An 18311-nucleotide genomic window follows, 5' to 3' on the forward strand; every position below is an offset into this window, starting at 1 on the left:
ACAGGGACCTGGCCTTCCATTCTGTGGAAGCCTGAGACAAGCAGCAACTTCTGTCATTCCTCCTCTCTATGACAAGACAAGAACTGGGACACTCACCTTACTACCCTAATTCGCTGAGCCTCGGAAGAAAAGCAGCTTAGATTTTTAATCCCATCCAAGATGGAGGCCCTCCTGCTCCTGCTGCCTTGTTCTCACCCCCTTTCGTGATGTGCGAGGCCATCGGAAGGTGTGGAATTTCTCCACTGATTCCTCTCATTGTCCCTTTCTCCCTACTCCTGGGGAGGCTGCAATGGTGACCTCATCCACCCTCAGAGGCAGGTGCTGGAGGAGGAAAGGATGTGGGAGTTCAAGGCGGCTGCAGAGGCCCAAGAGCCCAGATGGTGTCCTTCCAGCAAACTGGAGAGGCACTCCTCCTACCAGGCAGCCACTGCCCCACTCCAGGGCCCCTGGCTCAGCTAGGGAAGCGGGGCTGGGTTTCACCCCCTGCTCATCCCCTAAGGCCCAGTGCTGGACTCAGTGCAGAACCTGCCCAGCCATCTCTAGCAGCGGCATAAAGCATAAAATCAAGGCCAATGTTACGTGCTGCCTTGACATGTGGTAAAATGTGAAGGGCCTCAAGTGGCCTAAATGCAAGCTCCTGTCCCACCTCTGCTCCCATAAATAGGGTCTCCCAGCTGGGCAACCCTTCTTATCCCAGGGACCAGGTACCACCCCTGTTTGTTGCCAAGTAGCAGGCTTCAGTTCCCTGCCAGTCTGCGGAATTATTTAACAACCTCATGAAGAAACCAGGGGCCACTCCACCCTCTGTATTAGCCTGTTCTCACGCTGCTAATAAAGATACCCAAGACTGGGTAATTTATAAAGAAAAGAAGTTTAATTGACTCACAGTTCCACATGGCTTGGGAGGCCTCAGAAAACTTACAATCATGGTAGAAGGGGAAGCAAACATGTCCTCCTTCACGTGGCGGCAGGAAGGAGAAGTGCTGAGCAAAAGGGGGAAAAGTCCCTTATAAATCCATCAGATCTCATGAGAACTCACTCACTGTCATGAGAACAGCACGGAGGTAACCCCCACATGATTCAATCCCCTCCCACTGGGTCCCTCCCACGACATGTGGGGATTATGGGAATTACAATTCAAGATGAGATGTGGAAGGGGTCACGGCCAAACCATATCACTCTTGTTACTACCAAACCTGCTGTCCAACACCCCTGCTGTTCACTCTGCTCTTGAGCACCACCCCATGTGGCCCTGCGTGGCCTGCAGTGGCCCTTCCCCTGGGCTATGAGTATATGTGACCAGAAAATTGCCGTGGGTCTCACCTATCCAGTGTTGGGTGTTGTGTGTCCAGCCCTAGAGTGGGACTCCTTCCCTCACGAATGGGGTGAATAGAAGGCGATAAAAAGATCTGAGTCTAGGGATACCTAGGAGGTGGAACCTCTTCTCCATGCATAGCATGAGTGATCACAGGCCTGAAACCAAAAGGGACTTAGGTCTGGGGGAGAGATTATTTTCCAGGTGCTGAATATTCCTGGGATAGGGGAGGGAGCTAAACAGGTTCCTGCCCAAAGGAAGGGAGAAGGGGGTCCTAGCAACTTCTCAGGGATTTAGAGCTGTGACTCCAGGGCCTTTGTTCAGAGGAGCTACCTTGCAAGGAACTTCTGGAAGAATGCTTCTCTTTCTCAGCATCCATCCTCCCATTTCATAGTCGTGCCCACGATGGGTCCCGTCTCCCTGAACTTGATGGCTGAATAGAAGTGTAGCCTCCCAAGGGCATCTAAAGGCACTCAGAGCCCCTTACCCAGCCCCAGCGGGCACCTGCCTGGCTGCCCGGTCCTTAGGGTTCCCTGTGCATTGAGCAATATCCTCAAAGTGACCACCAGGGGGCAGCAGCACCCAGACTGCCTTCCACTGCACCTGCAGATCAACAAATTCCAGTATTTTGGGGGAATATCTGTGATAACTTGGCTACTGCTTTACTGACCTCAGGTAAATAGACAGACCAATGTGCTTGAGGAGCCAATTGCTTTAAATCTCCTGACTCATTTTTTATTAAGATTTGTTTTATTTATGCAATTATTCTGTTTACTCAAAGACTTTACCAGAAGCTGGGTGCAGTGGCTCATGCCTGTAACCCCAGCACTTTGGGAGGCCAAGGTGAGAGGATCGTTGGAGCCCAGACATTGGAGACCAGCCTGGGCAACATAGTGAGACCCCATCTCTACAAAAAATTTAAAAATTAGCTGGGCGCCACTCATGGTGGCTCAGGCCTGTCATCCCAGAACTTTGGGAGGCCAAGGCGGGTGGATCACCTGAGGACAGGAGTTCGAGACCAGCCTGGTCAGCATGGTGAAACCCCGTTTCTACTAAAAATACAAAAATTAGCTGGGTGTGGTGGTGGGCACCTGTAATCCCAGTTACTCGGGAGGCTGAGACAGCAGAATTGGTTGAATCTGGGAGGCAGAGGTTGCAGCGAGCCGAGATTACACCACTGCACTCCAGCCTGGGCAACAGAGTGAAACTCAGCCCTCCATCCCGACCCCAGAAAAAATTACCTGGGCATGGTGGTTTGCGTCTATAGTCCCAGCTACTCAGGAGGCTAAGGTGGGAGGATAGTTTGAGTCTGGGAGAGTGGGAGTCTGGCTTGAGTCTGGGAGGTCGAGGCTGCAGTGAGCTATGATTGCACCACTGTACTCCAGCCTGGGTGAGAGAGCCAGACCCTATCTCAAAAAAAAAAAAAAAAAAAGTACCAGCCCCTATCTACCCATTCATAGCTTTATGTCCATTTCTTTTGTCTTCAAGCACTGGTAGCCTTTACTTATCTCTCCTCACCTGATCTAGTGTTTACATCTCATTTGCGCCCATAGAGAAGTCATACACTGATGTGGATTTTAGATAGGGCACGCTCTCAAGACAGCCACATGTATTATTCTGTGCTCACACGGCCTGGCCTGGAGATGCAAAGATTATGGAATCCAGAATCTGAATGAGAGGATCAGATTAATGGGATGTTCTCACAGTGTCAGGTGAGGACAGCCTGATGCAGCCTTTCATCATGAGGCTGGGACCTCTGGGTCCCTTGGCCCCAGGACCACACTCGAGGACATGCCTGTTCCTGCCAACATGGCTGGGCAGAGTTCCTCTTTTCTTTCCTTTTCTTTTCTCTTCTCTTCTTTTCTTTTTTCTTTCTTTTCCTCTTTTCCTTCCTTCCTTCCTTCCTTCCTTCCTTCTTTCTTTCTTTCTTTTCTTTTTCTTTTTCCTTCTTTCTATTTTTTTTTGAAATGGAGTCTTGCTCTGTTGCCCAGGCTGGAGTGCAGTGGCACACTCTTGGCTCACTGCAACCTCCACCTCCCGGGTTCAAGCGATTCTCCCACCTCAGGCTCCCAAGTGGCTGGGATTACAGGCACCCACCACCACACCCAGCTAATTTTTGCACTTTTAGTAGAAATGGGGTTTCGCCGTGTTGGCCAGGCTGGTCTCAAACTCCTGACCTCAGGTGATCCACCTGCCTAGGCCTCCCAAAGTGTTGGGATTACAGGCGTGAGCCACCACGCCCTAGCCCTGAGTCTGTTTATGCTTCTGTCAGGTGTGGCATGGGCCTGCCTGGGAGCTATTCTTTTTCTGTAAAGCACAGGCAGTTAATCAGTGGTCTCTGGGAAGAATCCACCTCAGGGTTATATTTCGTTTGACCCACTCGAGTTTTAAAAAGTAAATTAGTTGCCAATGTGCAAACATTAGAAGAGTTCACAGCTTCTCCAACAATACCCAGAAGTTCGTCCGGATGGTGCCCGCATTCCCTGCTCTGTCTAGATGGTGCCCACATTCCCTGCTGTGTCTAGATGGTGCCCACATTCCCTGATCTGTCCGGACAGTGCCTACATTCCCTGCTCCATCCGGATGGTGCCCACATTCCCTGCTCTGTCCAGACGGTGCCCACATTCCCTGCTCTGTCCGGACGGTGCCCACATTCCCTGATCTGTCCGGACAGTGCCCACATTCCCTCCTCCGTCTGGAAGGTGCCCACATTCCCTGCTGTGTCTGGACGGTGCCCACATTTCCTGCTCCATCCAGACAGTGCCCACATTCCCTGCTCTGTCTAGACAGTGCCCACATTCCCTGCTCCATCCGGACGGTGCCCACATTCCCTGCTCTGTCCAGACGGTGCCCACATTCCCTGCTCCGTCCGGACGGTGCCCACATTCCCTGCTCTGTCTGGACGGTGCTCACATTCCTTGCTCTGTCTAGACAGTGCCCACATTCCCTGCTCCATCCAGATGGTGCCCACACTCCCTGCTCTGTCTAGATGGTGTCCACATTCCCTGCTCCGTCTAGACTGTGCCCACATTTGCTGCTGGCTGCAAATGCGAGGAGTTGACAGCAGCCTCCCCTTTACAAGGCAGGAGGTGCCACAGTTCGCCATTGTCTCCACCTAGGGCTTCACTTGCTTTCTATCTGCAGACATCAGAGGGACCCACATCTCTCTGTTCTGACACGCTGTGTGTTGATGGCAGAGTTTAATTATCCACATGCAATCTTACTTTCCTTATTCCCAAGTCCGTGGGGCTGCCTCATCAAAGCATTGCAAGAACTGATAACCATCTTCTAGAAGTATCATAGTGATATTAAGAACACACATCACAGATCATAGTAAATGGCTTTAATTTTTTAACGAAATCTCAATACTGCAAATGCATTGTTGTCCTAGCTAATGAATGCATAGAGTATTGCCTGCAAAATAATAATTGAGATTCTATTTTTAAGAAGCTTAGAACAGTACATGGTGCATAGCAAAGACTCTGTGTATGTGAAGCCAGATTTTAAAATATGGTAACAAGTGTCTGAAAATACGTGGCTCAATTTGTCTCCCGGTTACTTTTCCCTCTCCCCCTTTAAAATGTAGAGGAAGGAGAAGAAGAGATAAGAGGTTTGTGAGTGAAGACAAGGGCCCTTTAAGGCCTGGGAAGACTAACGCCATAGGGATCTCCCTCTGCCTTAGAAGGCACAGGAATCTTAGTGGGGAAAATGAAGTGGTGATAAAAAGCTAGTCCGTGTGCCTGGAATATCAAAGTCAGTGTGTGCCAGGGATCACACTGCGGGTCACGTGCACTCTGGGTCTCTCTCTGCAAACCTGCCCTGCCTCAGTCTGGGAATATGCAACTGCCTAAGAAGGGTCTGGCTTACACAGGGGCCGTGAGACGTGGCAGGCATAGCTGGGCTGCTACTGGTCATGAATCCTGGACACGGTAGGCAAGGTGTGGTGTCCATATGCATTATTTGGGTGGGGCAAAGATCACAGCTCTCACTAGACTTTCAGAGGACTTTGTAACCCAAAGAACCACTCATCTCAAGGACTGTGGTAACTCAGGGGCTGAGCCATGCCAGTGTTTATTATGTGAAACAAGGACTGGAACCTCACAAGACCAAGTCTGTCCATTTGAGGATGGCCCAAGATGCACACGGGCTGCTTTTATCTTATGTGCATGTTTTAAAAAAATATGTTTCATTTAAATATTCCATACTCTTCAGGAATGCCCAGGCAGCTGAGCTTTCAGGATGTCGCATTGCAGAGGACTCCGATGCTACATATGGCAGCTGGAGACCCTTTCAAGGCAGGTGGCAGAATGGAGGCCCTCTCTATCTGCTGGGGCAACCCCTCTGGGTGCCCCGCTGGAAGGCAGAGCAGCTCCATCTCTGGGTGGGTGAGAGGTGCTGCATGGGCTCACTATAGTATCCCAATACTGTATGGCAGTAGGCTGCCAGAGTATCCCAAGCTGGGTGGCTTCAACAACAGATACTCACTGACTCACAGTTCTGGAGGCCAAAAGTTTGAATTCAAGCAGAGCTGTGCTTCCTCTGAAACCTGTGGGAGAGGAGCCTTCCTGGCTTCTTCCCGGCTTCTTGGGATGGGGATGTGCATCCATCCTTGGCCTTCCTTGGTTTGTGGCTGTGTCACTGCACCCTCTGCCTCTGTCACGGCATGGTGTCCTCCCTATGCATCTGTGTCCGAATTTCCCTCTTCCGATAAGGACTCCAGTCATATTGGGTAAGGGCCCACCCCAATGGTGATCATCTCAACTAGATCATCTGCAAAGACTCTATTTCCCAATTAGGTCACATTGAAGGTATCTGTCTTTTTGGGGGATACAATTCATCTCACAAAACCGGCCCATCACCTCAAAAGGACCTGCCACCCCAGTGCTATGTGTCCCTCTCTGCCCAGAGCCACTCCTTCCCCTGGCTCTCAGGGAGTGGGGGCACCTTTCCCTGCTCCCACAGTGACCGAGCACCTTCCCCTTGGTATGCATTCTGAAGGGGGCATTTTTTTCTCCTCCATCTCAGCCCTGTACAAAGCAAGTTCTTTCTAGATTGAGGTGTGTATGTGTGTCTATGTATATGAGTGTATGTGCCTGTGTGTTTTCAGGGAGATGTGTGCAGGATGGGTGCAAGGGAGGAGTGGAAGGCGGAAGGGCAGGAGGAGGATAGAGCCACAAGAGTGAGCACAGAAGTGACAAGGGCAGAATCGGTGTGTACTTGTGACAAGTATGGAAATGTCATGCCTTTAGGTTCAGTCCTATAAGGTAGGTGTATCAGTAAGGGCATTGATTCTGCAACCTTAACAGAGATCAGAATAACAGTGGCTTAAGGAAGAGTGGAGTGGATTTCTCTCTCCTGTAAATCTGGCCTGGTGGGTGGTAAGGAGGATCCACATCACCCAGGCCCAGATGTGTGTGGCTCTTTGAGTGCCCCTTTCTTTCCCAGACTCATAACTGCTCTCCACCTCCTCCACATCCAGCCACTGGGAAGCAGGACAAGGTTAGTTAAGGGCATGTTCTTTTCTTTCCAAGGATTACTTGGACATTACAGTCTTCACTTCCATGCCTACTGGCCAGGGCTTAGTCACACAACCTTGCTAGCTGCAAGGGAGTCTGGGAAATGCAGCTGCTATTCTCAGAGGCCATGTCCTCAGGGATTCTGCTAAATTTAGCAAGGCAGGGACAGATACGGGGGAACCACTGACAGTCTATCACAAAAGAATGTGATTTTAGAGAAACAGTGAAACAGTGTCATTAATCCACCCCTCACCCCTTACAACAGCCAAAAAGAAATCCAGTGGTATCCATCACAATAAAGAGTATGAGAGGAATGTGATTAGAAAATCAGGTTGCCAGGCAGGATGTGTCCAGTTTTAGCCAGTGGTGGGGTTCATGGGGAAGGCTTCATCTCAGGAAGGTGTGTGTTGGGTTGTTCTACGGCCAGATGGTTTTCAACGACATAGCATGCCCTGTAGCTCTCCAGGACCCGGGCCTGGACGTAGGCCTTGTCCTTCTCTTGCCAGGCATCAGACTCGATGTAGACGTTGAACGGGTCGTTCGAGTGCTCCAGCTTCTTGGAGCGGATGTAGCTCAGCATGATGCCCAGGGTGAAGAAGCCGAAGAATCCCAGTACCATGAGGACGTAGAGGGCCTCCAGCTTGCCATCATCGCTGCGGGGGGACCTGCGGGCCAGGCCCGACATGTTGCCACCCTGCTGAACTGTCTCCTGCCACAGCTTGGTCAGAAAGGGCGTCACCGCTGTGGTGTTAGACAGGATCATCCTGGGCATTAAGGTTCCACTGCTGCAGCTTGAACTTCCCAGGCACACCTCTTAAAGGAAAAATGCAACCCCAAATCAAAAAGTACGTATTGGCCAAAACCCACACGTACGCACACACACGTATGCAATTTTAAAATCTCAGGTGAGAGGGGTGAGCTGACATTCCACAGGCCATGGCGTGTGCCATCTTGGGTCTGTGCAATGCCTTCTCTTGATAGATGAATGGATACACTGATTCCCTTCTATTTCCATCCGCCACTCCAATCTCCATCCCTATAGGTGACCATCAGAATGAGCTTCTTTAATATGCATTGCTGCATATTGTGGCGTATGGGGTCGCATGTGTGCATTTTGGTTTACCTAAATGGTATCAGGTCATCCAACTCATTCAGTCTCCTTCTTTTTCCTCATGACTGTGCTTTTGTGGCTCGCTTGTGGTGCTGGGTGTGTGCATTCCCTTGCTTCCAATGGTTGTATACAACCCATGGTAAATACCCACTTCTTTTCTCTGCCTTCTCCCCCAGAGATGGACACTGCTGTGGCTGCTGACTCCATAAACAAGGGGGAGACAAATATCCCCATCCTTGACCTCCTATGGACCTAAAAAAAATCACGCATCTCATACAACTAGTTCCTGGAAGCTTATGCAAGACCAGTCAGACTGGTTGCCCTTGGAGGCAACGTGCAATTGGTGGTCTATTTCACCACGGAGCATCTCTCTATGAACAGTTACATTCATCTGAATGAAAAATCTACACTGTCACATGGTGGACTTCAGAATGTCTAGGGAGATTTCACAGACAGCTCCCCTCGAAGAGGCCAGTGTTGTAGCTTGTGCTATGTTTTTCCCTCCCTGCCCACACATAGGCACACACACGTACGCAATCTTAAAACCTCAGGTGAGAGGGGTGAGCTCACATGCTCCCTAGTCCATGGTATGTGCCGTCTTGGGTCTACACAATGCCCTCTCTTGATTGAGCAATGGCACATGGATTGCCTTTTATTTCCATTCACTACTCTCTGGCTATGCAGAAAGTGACATTTTCCCTATCGTTTAATCTTGATATCACTGTCCCTGTATACTCAGAGTGGGCCTGGGAATTGGAAAAATTGTCTCCAAGTAGCTGTAAGATTCTGTCAGGGGTTTGGTTTGCTGTGGAAACCCCATCTAGGTGACCTTGAGATCATTGGTAAGCTGAAAAAAAACAGGTCTTGTTTTTATTTATTTAATTATTTATTTAGGTTTGAGCAAATGCCAGCCTCTACCCCCAGTTCCTGCTGGGAAACAAAAGCCCCGAGGCCAAGTTGTTGATGTCACATTCCAAACTCAAGCCAGAGGGGGCCACTGGGAGCTTATCACACGTAAGTGCTCCCACTCAGTTCTTTCTTTTTCTGTTTTATTGAGACAGGGTCTCACTCTGTCACTCAGGCTGGAGTACAGTGGCACAATCTTGGCTCACTGCAGCCTCAACCTCCTGGACTCAGGTGATCCTCCTACCCTAACCACCAGAGTAGATGGGACTATAGGTATGCACCACCATGACTGGCTAATTTTCGTATTTTTTGCAGAGGTGAGGTTGCCCTATGTTGCCGAGGCTGGTCGTGAACTCCTGGGCTTACAGGATCCGCCCACCTCGGCCCCCCAAATAGCTGGGATTACAGGCATGAGCCACCCTGCTTGTCCCCTGCTCACTTCTTAGGAGCTTAAAGTAGCTGAGTAGAACATGGCCTGGAGTAGAACATGGCCTCGGGGGGACTGTTGTAACTACAGGTGAAGGATGTATTTGGGAAGACAGTTTATGGCCAGAATCGCTATGGAAAGACAAATTCCAACACTTGCCGGGACGGCGCTGTCTTTCCCAGCCAGGATGGGGACTGTGACATTGCACATCATCTTGTGTAGGACAAATAACCTCAGAAACCTAGCTCCTCTCCAGCTTAGACCCAGAGCTATTTCTTCATTGAATTGGTTTAATTGTAAAACATACCCTGAACCCAGCACCAGCTGAAGACATCTGGCACCTTTCCGAGGTCCCTCTTCCTCTACCCATCTCTGAACTGTGGCTGTGTCTCAGAGTTCTGTTACCTGCTCTCTTCTCTTCCTACTCTCCTCTCTCCCAGGGTGACTGCACCTGCTCCAGGCTCACCTGCATGGCCATGACCCAGGGCTCTCTTTAAGCTCCAGAGCCATGCGTCCAGTGACCTGCTAAGGAGATGGTTCCCTTTGGCCATCCCCAGGCTCCTTAAAGTTAACACTCCACCCTGTCCTGTCAGAGACTGGCCCCTGCCTCATTGAGCTGAGTGGCAACACCACTCACTCCAAAATCTGCATCACTCTCACTGATGACTGCAGTCTCATCATGGCAGTTCCCATCTCGAAGGCCTTCCTTGGCTCCTCCCTGCCTTCAGGGTGAAACTCCTGGTCTTCTGCATGGATGCAGGCCCTAAATTTGAGAGTCTATGCATCCCTCTCCAATTCCACTGTTGCCACTGTGCCCAGACCCTATGCTCCATGGTCCCTGCTGGCCCCAGAGCCTCTACAGATTGTGCGTCTCCAGCTCAGACTGCGCCTTCTTGTTGGCCCATGAAACTTCTCAGCAATGCCTACTCATGCTTAAAATTCAGCCCAGCTCTCACCTCCTTCCTGAAGCCTGCTCTGATACATGGGGCTGGGTCAGCACTGTGCACACCATGACCCCTGCTAACCTCATCATGGTCAGGATCTCCAGGCCCCTTATCCCATCCCTGCCCTGCCATCCAGCCTGGTGCTGGGCATGCAACAACACAGGAGCTGCCCATGAATGTTTATCGAATAGATGCCACCAGAACTTAATACCTTTTGACCAGTGGGGCTTGACTCTTTATAACCTGCTTACTCCAATGAACAGATGCCAATGAGCTGGCTCCAAAGCTCTAACTGACTCCCTTTTCCAGAAGGGCAGTCATCTCCCACCCTGAACCACAGTCTCAGAAGGCAGGAGTGAGGAGCAGAAAGAGCTCAGATTTTGGGATTCCACGGCCACCCCAGGTTTGGATTCTAGCTTTGCTGCTTCCTGGCCACATGATCCTGGACAGGTTCCTTAGAATTGTTCAGTCAAGTTTTTTTTTTCTTTCCAAAGTAGCGAGAAACACCACTGACATTTGCGGGCTGTTGAATCACTGAGCAGGTGTGTAGAGTGGCTGACAGCATGTGGCACATGGCAGGTGCACACTCAGTGGTCCTGGGTAGGAGTTTATTGGTTTTTCTACCTCATTAAGAAATTGCTGCCCAAGGATTTGGGGCTTTGGGGGTTTAGGCTTGGCTTCCCTGTGGCTGACCATGGCGGCTCTCTTCTCTACTTTGTGGAGAGATCAGACATGAATGAGAATCAAAGATTGTGGTCTTTCCTGGTTTCTAAGCTTTTGAGTCTGTGCAGAGATCTGTCAGGGGTTAAGCTGCCTGGGCTCAAGAGATTCAGGTCCTTGTTCTTGTGCAAAACTAGCACTTAGCCCCATTCTAACCATCGGGGTAGGCAGGAATTGTTTGGTAACAGATCCAAACTCAACGCTCAACCATTTCTTTTTAAATGACCCGAAACCACTTATGAATGCATAAAACCCTGCCCCAGGAAACAGACAGACCTGGACCTGATACTATGATGTAATTTCCAAAAACCCAGAATGATCACAATTGGCAAATAATTCTGCCACCAATCACTGTTAGAGAGTCTTTCCAACTTCATGACCATGTGAGGGTAGAATTATGGCAGGCGACATTTGAAGATCCACATGTTAATTGGTTTAAAACTGATAAATCCATACAGCAAATTAAGAGTTACATCTGCAATTAATTCATAATAGTGAGTTCACTGAGAAGGCTTGTTACTTAGATCCAGATGGACTTTCTTATGTCCAAAGAAGCAACCAAAAACATCTGCTTTGAAAACCTCCCAAGCCCAAACCATCCTCAGCCTTGTTCTTTAGAATACTTTAGAATGACCTTGTTAAAATGCAGATTGCTCCTGTAATCCCAGCACTTTGGGAGGCCAAAGCAGGTGGATCACTTGATGTCAGGAGTTTGACACCAGCCTGGCCAACATACTGAAACCCCGTCTCTACTAAAAATACAAAAATAAGACAGGCGTGGTGGCGGGCACCTGTATTCCCAGCTATTTGGGAGGCTGAGGCAGGAGAATCACTTGAACCCAGGAGGCGGAGGTTGCAGTGAGCCAAGATTGTGCCATTGCACTCCTGCCTGGGTGACAGAGCGAGACTCTGTCTCAAAAAAAAAAATGCAGATTGCTGGGCTCTATTTACAGAGTTTCTGATTCGGTAGAACTGGAGCGGGCCTGGGAATCTGCATTCCTAACACATTCCCACGTGGTGCTAATACTGCTGGTCTGGAGGCCCTGCTTGGTGATCTATCGGAATCACCGGGGGAGCTTTTAGAAAATAATGGTTCCTGGATCTCACCCCTAGAGATTTTAATGTCTTTGGTCTGGGTTCCTGCCTGACTCAGACTTTTTAGAAACCTCCCAAATGATCCTAATTTGTAGCCAAGATTGAGAACCACTGGGCTGTGGTGTGGGACCCTAGGAAAATGACCAATGGCCTTTTGTGCTGCAGGGTACCTGGAAGAATTTTGCAAAAATATAGAAATATGATTTCACTGACTGTTTTTCAAATCTTGTTTGTTTTTTACATTTTCTTTTTTGGCCTTGTTTGCCTCTGATACAGCCTGAAGAGAAATTGCAGAAAGAAACTCTCCAGTCTTCAGTGTAACCTCAGCTGTCCCCATTCTCAGGCACGCTGGTGCCTTCAATTACAATTCTCCTGTCAGAGCTTAAGTCCAGCTAATTAACTGCCTTTCAAATAACAACCCTATATTTTTAAAGAATTTTTTTAAAACTTCACATGTAATTTATTGCATTGCTTTTGCTAAATGTCCTCCATACCCCCAATGCCTGCTAGGCTGGGTCGCCATGGTATTTTTGTGTAACGAGTCTCAAAATGAGTTTGGCAATGTCTTCGTAATAGTCAGCATGGTGTAAATGACAGTCTGGATCTGCATGTCATTTGGGATTTTATATCAGATTCTCTAGGTTCATTTCTATTATACGTGATGCCAAAGCACCCACATGCCCTGTGGCTGCACTTTCAGACAGTTGGACTCAAACAGAGTGGGAGAGCAACTGATCCAACAATCTGAATTTTCAGAAAACGGGGCTCCTTAGAGATGAGATGGCTTGCCAAAAGTAATCTCTCCTATCAGAAATACATATCCTCAGCAAACTAACGCAGGAGCAGAGAACCAAACACCGCATATTCTCACTTATAAGTGGGAGCTGAACAATGAGAACACATGGACACAGGGAGGGGAACAACACACACTGGGGCTTGTCGGGGGAAGGTGGGTGGGGAAGAGCATTAGGGAAAAGAGCTAATGCATGCTGGGCTTAACACCTAGATGATGGGTTGACAGGTGCCGCAAACCATCATGGCACATGTTTATGTCTGTAACAAACCCGCACAACCTGCACATGTTCCCTGGAACTTAAAAAAAAAAAAAATAGAAACAAAAACAACCAACCAAAAATATATCTAAAATGTCATCTCTTAGCAATTGACTCAGATATTATTAGTATAGAAAAGAGCAATTCCCAGGATCTTGTACAGAGGAAGCAGGCTCAAAATAGCTGAGGAATAGGCCACTTTTATCAGGTAGCATTGGATCCATGCAAATGGGGGTTGGCTTCTTACCTAAATATGCCATCAGAAATCATCCTTGTTCCTGTCCCCTCAGCTTTTGTAGCTTGCACAGTGAGTAAAGGGATGGTGGAGGCAGAAATGGTAGGAGCCAGAGATGTTCAAAATCCATCTGATGCTTGGCCTGTGCTGAACATTCTCAAACTGTGGCCTTGTCGGGCCCAGAAAGTGAGGTGGATTCCTGGCCGTTTCTGCTTCTGCCTGGGTGTGAGATGTGAATGCTGCCCCTACTGAAGGGTAGTGCAATTTTTTGTTTTCTTAAAAGCTTAGACCCAGAGCTGCTAATCTACTGGAAATCACTCAGGACACAGGACTCTGGGCAGCTGCGCTGAGCGAGACACCTGCAAATGGAGACCAACGGGCCCTCCAGCACCCTGGAGTTCCGTAAGGCCCCCAGCTGAACCCAGGGGAGAAGAGGGCAGTGGGTGGCGCCTCGCTGCTCTGGGCACACACCACCTCTTCTGACTTCTCCCACGTGCTCCGGCTGTGTCGCCTATCAGCACTGATAACAGCCTGCAAGCTTTCAGAACAGAAGCTTTCCCAGCATGGGAAACTCTCATTCTTTCTTTTTTTTAATTTTCCAAAGCCTTTATTTCTAAGACCAACTGTGGCCTACCCATGCATAAACTGGGCAGGCTGTAGACAGCAGGCTTGCCAAGTAAATACTACAGCCTTCCTCCCAATATTGAGCCCTGTCCCATTGATCCTGCACGGGAGATGTGTAGGGCATTTGTTCACGGGGAGGCCACAAGTTTGGGCCTCTCATCACTGTGACCTCAGACCCCTGTTGAGTGTGTCGTAAACAGAGGAGCCGTTCTTCAAGCCCCCTGCCCTGAGTGCACCCCTCTCATTCTTTTGTTATTATTAGCAAATTCCCCCAGTTCCTGATCATTCTTTCTTAAGCCTTTAGTGACTGGGTAAGGTTCTTGTGGCTGACTCCAAGCTTTCTTCTAAAAGGAATAGATTCTAGGGGTGAGTAGAGGAGACAGGAATGTCGGAGTCAGAGCTCAGGAATCTGGGTTCCAGCCCCAGGTCAATCCTAGATAAACTAGAGGGCTCCTTAACTTACTTCCCTAGGTTGACTCTGGGTTTTTTTTATCACGCTCGACAGGACTCCTTATGCATTTCTTCGAAAGAGCATCCAGTCTTAACATCATCATTTGGCCTCATTTGGTTTAAGAAGCAGAATTAGGGTAAAAGCAATGATGGATAAGCCTCATTTTGGTGAATATGATCTTATTGAGCCAAGAATTCTGAGTCAATTGTCCTTGGAACCAACTGTCTATTGTTTTCATCTTTATCACAACACTATGTCCAAATTTTGGAAACATGTTTCCCTCCTAGCAGAAAAGAAGCCACCCAGGGCCACCAGATGCTTCCAGACACTTGGCTGGCTTTGTCTGGTCTTCTATCCTTCCCCTATCCCCAGAGTCAGTGGGCACTAAGGTGGCCAGGGTCGCTCAAGGAATCAGAATGCAACCGTCCAGAGGCCCAGAATCAGACTGTCCTCTCTGATTAGGAAAGTGTTTTCTGCCACCTCCCAGTGGGATGTGGGGTGTGGCTTGAGTCTGGTGCTTTTATCAGGAGCTTCCCAGACCTCTCTATGGGTGATGGAGAGAGAGTCTGGGGTGTGAAGGATGGAAATATAAACACTGAATACTCAGAGAGTCAGGCCAGCGAGCTGGTGAGGAGACTCCATCAAACTCAATATGAAAACATGGGTGGGCGTTTGGGGATGGATAATGAATGACAGCTGAAGTCACACATCAGGAGGGAAGGAAGGACTCTCATCTTCAGCAAATGACATAAATCTGGGGAGCCTCAGTTTCCTCACCTGAACAGTGAGAATGATGGAATCTACCCTGAGTATATATCCCAGGTCTTTGTGCAGCATGGAATCAGCCCCCGGCCTTCCTAGCTCTTGCTTTATTTTATTTTATTTTAGAGACCAAGCCTCGCTCTGTCGCTCAGGCTGGAGTGCAGTGGCGCAATCTTGACTTACTACAATCTCCTCCTCCGCCTCCTGGGTTCAAGTGATTCTCCTGCCTCAGCCTCCTAAGTAGTTGGGTTTACAGGTGCATGCCACTATGCCTGGCTAATTTTTGTATTTTTAGTAGAGACGGGGTTTCACCATGTTGCCCAGGCTCAACATGCCTGGGCTGAAGCGATCCGCCTGCCTTGGCCTCCCAAAGTGCTAGGATTACAGGCGTGAGCCACCGTGCCTGGCCTCTTGTTTTATGTTTGCTGTTCTCGCTGTAGGTGAGGCATTCCCACCATATTCCCTTGTTAAAATCCTACTGGCCCTTCAAATGCCAGCTCATATCCACACTGTGTCTGACCCTGATCCAGAATCCTCTCCCCTTCTTTGACCCCTTGTATATCTCTTTCCTACAGTGCTGGTCATATTCTAACTTCTAATCATTTGTAGACTTATCTGGGCATTTTCTCCCAGGAGGTCCCAAAGGACAGAGACCATCTTGCTCACCTTTGTCCCCACTCCAGCACCCAGAATGTTTCAATAAGGTTTTCCTGAATTAAGTGGGAAGCAAAGTATTAGATTCAATACCACTACAATGGGAAAGTGAGTGAATAATTGATAAAGTATACTATGCTCTGGAAATAGATTATTGAGTAATCAGAGGAAAACCTCTTGCAATGTAGTATGTTTTTATATATTAAATTTTATGTTATTTATTTATATTTATATTATTAACGTATTTTTGTTATTCATTTTGTTTATTAAGATTTACTCTCTCTCTATATATATATGTGTGTGTGTGTGCGTGTGTGTGTGTGTAACCCACCTTATTTCTAAAAAAAATTTTGGCCGTCAGTGACTGTTAATAGTAGGGCACAAACTCTTAACCTTTTTTTCCTCCCGCTTTCCCAGAGTCCTTATCACCTTCTAATATAATAAAGTTTTCTTAACTATGATGTTGATTGTTCAACGTTTGTCTTTCCCACCAAAATGTAAGCTATTGCGGGCAGGGATCTTTGCATGGGTTGTTCTTCATTGCATCCCAAGCCACTAGAACAGTGTGTGGCATATGGTAGGAGCGCAATAAACATTCAGCGAATGCAGGCAGGCATGCGTGAACGCATGAATAATAAGTGTTCCTTTCAACTACCAGAAAGACCGAAACCACACAGGAGCTGTCTCACCCTCAGAGATTTAAGACGACAGCAATGAGTCCCTCTGATGTCTTCTAAGTGAGCTTTATTTTCCAAACAAATCATTTTCCAATAACCTATCAAAAGCAGGTCCTACCTGAATATCCTTGGCTATTTCCTCTGGATACAGATAATGCCTTCCTCCGATGGATCCTCGGCTCACCTGATGATTGTGTGAAACTGGCCAGAGAAAGCAGAGGGATTTTTCCTGGTGATTGGAAATCAGAGTCACGGCTGAATTTAAGCAACTGTGTGAACTCAGCAAAGTCCCCACCACCTGGACCATACATGACAGCTGTGGTTATTGACAAGGTCCTTCCTTAATGGAGCTGGAACCTCCTTCTTAATCTAAATGTGGACTCAAATGAACTGTCAATTCACATAGAGCAATGTGACAAATCCGGGGGGCAAAGCATTATGCAATAGATTGGGCACATGCGCACGTCTCTGCTACTTAGTCAACTTTCTTCTAAAGTTCCCCACTTTTCCCATTACCACAATCAAGCTCAGATATCAGTAATATTCTCCGCGTCCCATGCCCTTTCCTCAGGGAGATGCCAAGGCCCAAGAGCTGGTCCCCCCAAAAAGCTGAAGGTCTTTGAAAAAAAGTGGGGACTCAGGTCCCGTGAGTGGTTTTGATTTTCTTTTCTTTTGAAAGTTGCGTGTAAGTGTTTTCCAAATATTATACAAGAATGTCTATAACTTAATAATGGAGGAATGTTTTCGTTGTTCTATGTTGGTGAGATGCTTTCCTATGCGTTTGTTGTATAAGTAAGTGAGAATGGCAGAAGGAGAGGAGGGGAGAGGCTGATCATCCTATCCCGTCTCCCACTCTGGGGGTCTCGGCGCTTCCAGCCTGAAGCGCGCCCGCTGCGCGTCCGGAGACGCACGTTCCAGGAGCCCCCCGGGGTTGCCCGACTAGGCCACTTGCGCCCCGGAAGAGGGCCGCGGAGGTGGGAGCCCCTAACTTACCCGGGTCTGAGATGCCGAGAGAGCCGGGTGTGGAGCTGAGTGCGCGCCTGCCGAGCGCTGAGGCCACAGACAGCCCCGCCCCGGGGCGGCACCTTCTAAGGGCCTGAGCGCTGCACGGGGAGGGGGGCGGGCGGGGCCTCCCAGAGCCGCCAGGCGTCCCGCCCCACTCCGCCCACACGCACGGCCCAGCCCAGGGTTCCCCGGGACCACCCCAGACCAGCCCCGGCCCACCCGGGTCCTCCGCACTCTGCACCCCAGACCAACACCAACGCGCGTAGGGAAGCGTTTTAGATCCTGTCGGAGAGGCTCAAGGCCGGCAGAAGGTCTGCATTAGGATCGAGAAAGCCGACCAACGGACAGATCTACCTACCTTCCTGCGGGAGTTTGAGGTTGCCAGGGGGGAAGCCACTGCAGCCAGGAGAAAGGCCGTCTGGGAACCACCCCACCCTCGGACGTGCGGGCCTTCAAATATCTCTGAACATAATCCTCCAAAGACCGCTCAACCTCCGCTCCCGACGACTCTTTCTAGCCTCGTCCCGCACCCCAGCTGTGGCCACACACCTATTAGGCAAACATTTATGAAGCACCCACTTACTGGGTGTGCAGCCCTGAGCTGGGGGTGCAGCTGTGGACCAGACAGGAGGGGGCCCGGAGCGGCAGACAGTCGCTGGAGGCACCCGAGCCTTGGCGAGCACACCCTAACGTCCTTGGGGCCTTTCAGCCCGTGCCGTCCTTTTCCAGAGAGCAAACTGTGCAATGATGCAGGTGACTTCCCAGCAAATTTCATAGCGTTGCTCACCAGCTTGGCAGGCAAGAGGAGAAGGGGCAG

At 49.2% G+C, this 18311-nt stretch overlaps 1 protein-coding gene and 1 non-coding gene across 4 annotated transcripts in view; both read right to left on the reverse strand.

Annotated features, from left to right (window-relative positions):
* Nucleotides 1–852: 852 nt before the first annotated feature.
* KCNE1 (potassium voltage-gated channel subfamily E regulatory subunit 1) overlaps nucleotides 853–18311 on the reverse strand; it is a 68275-nt gene continuing 50816 nt past the window's right edge. The window contains exons 1-3 of one of the 3 annotated variants that reach the window (XM_003823967.5): nucleotides 17483–17761; nucleotides 16608–16718; nucleotides 853–7644 (exon numbers count right to left, since the gene is read on the reverse strand). In XM_003823967.5, coding sequence (XP_003824015.1) covers nucleotides 7205–7603 — 399 coding nt within the window. In that variant the 5' untranslated portion in view covers nucleotides 7604–7644; nucleotides 16608–16718; nucleotides 17483–17761 and the 3' untranslated portion in view covers nucleotides 853–7204. Of the gene's footprint in view, nucleotides 7645–16607; nucleotides 16719–17482; nucleotides 17762–18311 lie in introns of those variants that run through there. The other 2 variants (XM_003823968.5, XM_034948146.3) reach the window with 2 other exon arrangements.
* On the reverse strand, nucleotides 14057–14184 carry LOC112438127 (small nucleolar RNA SNORA11). Its single transcript, XR_003026607.1, has one exon. It is a non-coding gene; the product is annotated as a small nucleolar RNA SNORA11 (small nucleolar RNA).

The sequence above is a fragment of the Pan paniscus genome, chromosome 22 (assembly GCF_029289425.2).
Source record: "Pan paniscus chromosome 22, NHGRI_mPanPan1-v2.0_pri, whole genome shotgun sequence".
Taxonomy (NCBI): domain Eukaryota; kingdom Metazoa; phylum Chordata; class Mammalia; order Primates; family Hominidae; genus Pan; species Pan paniscus.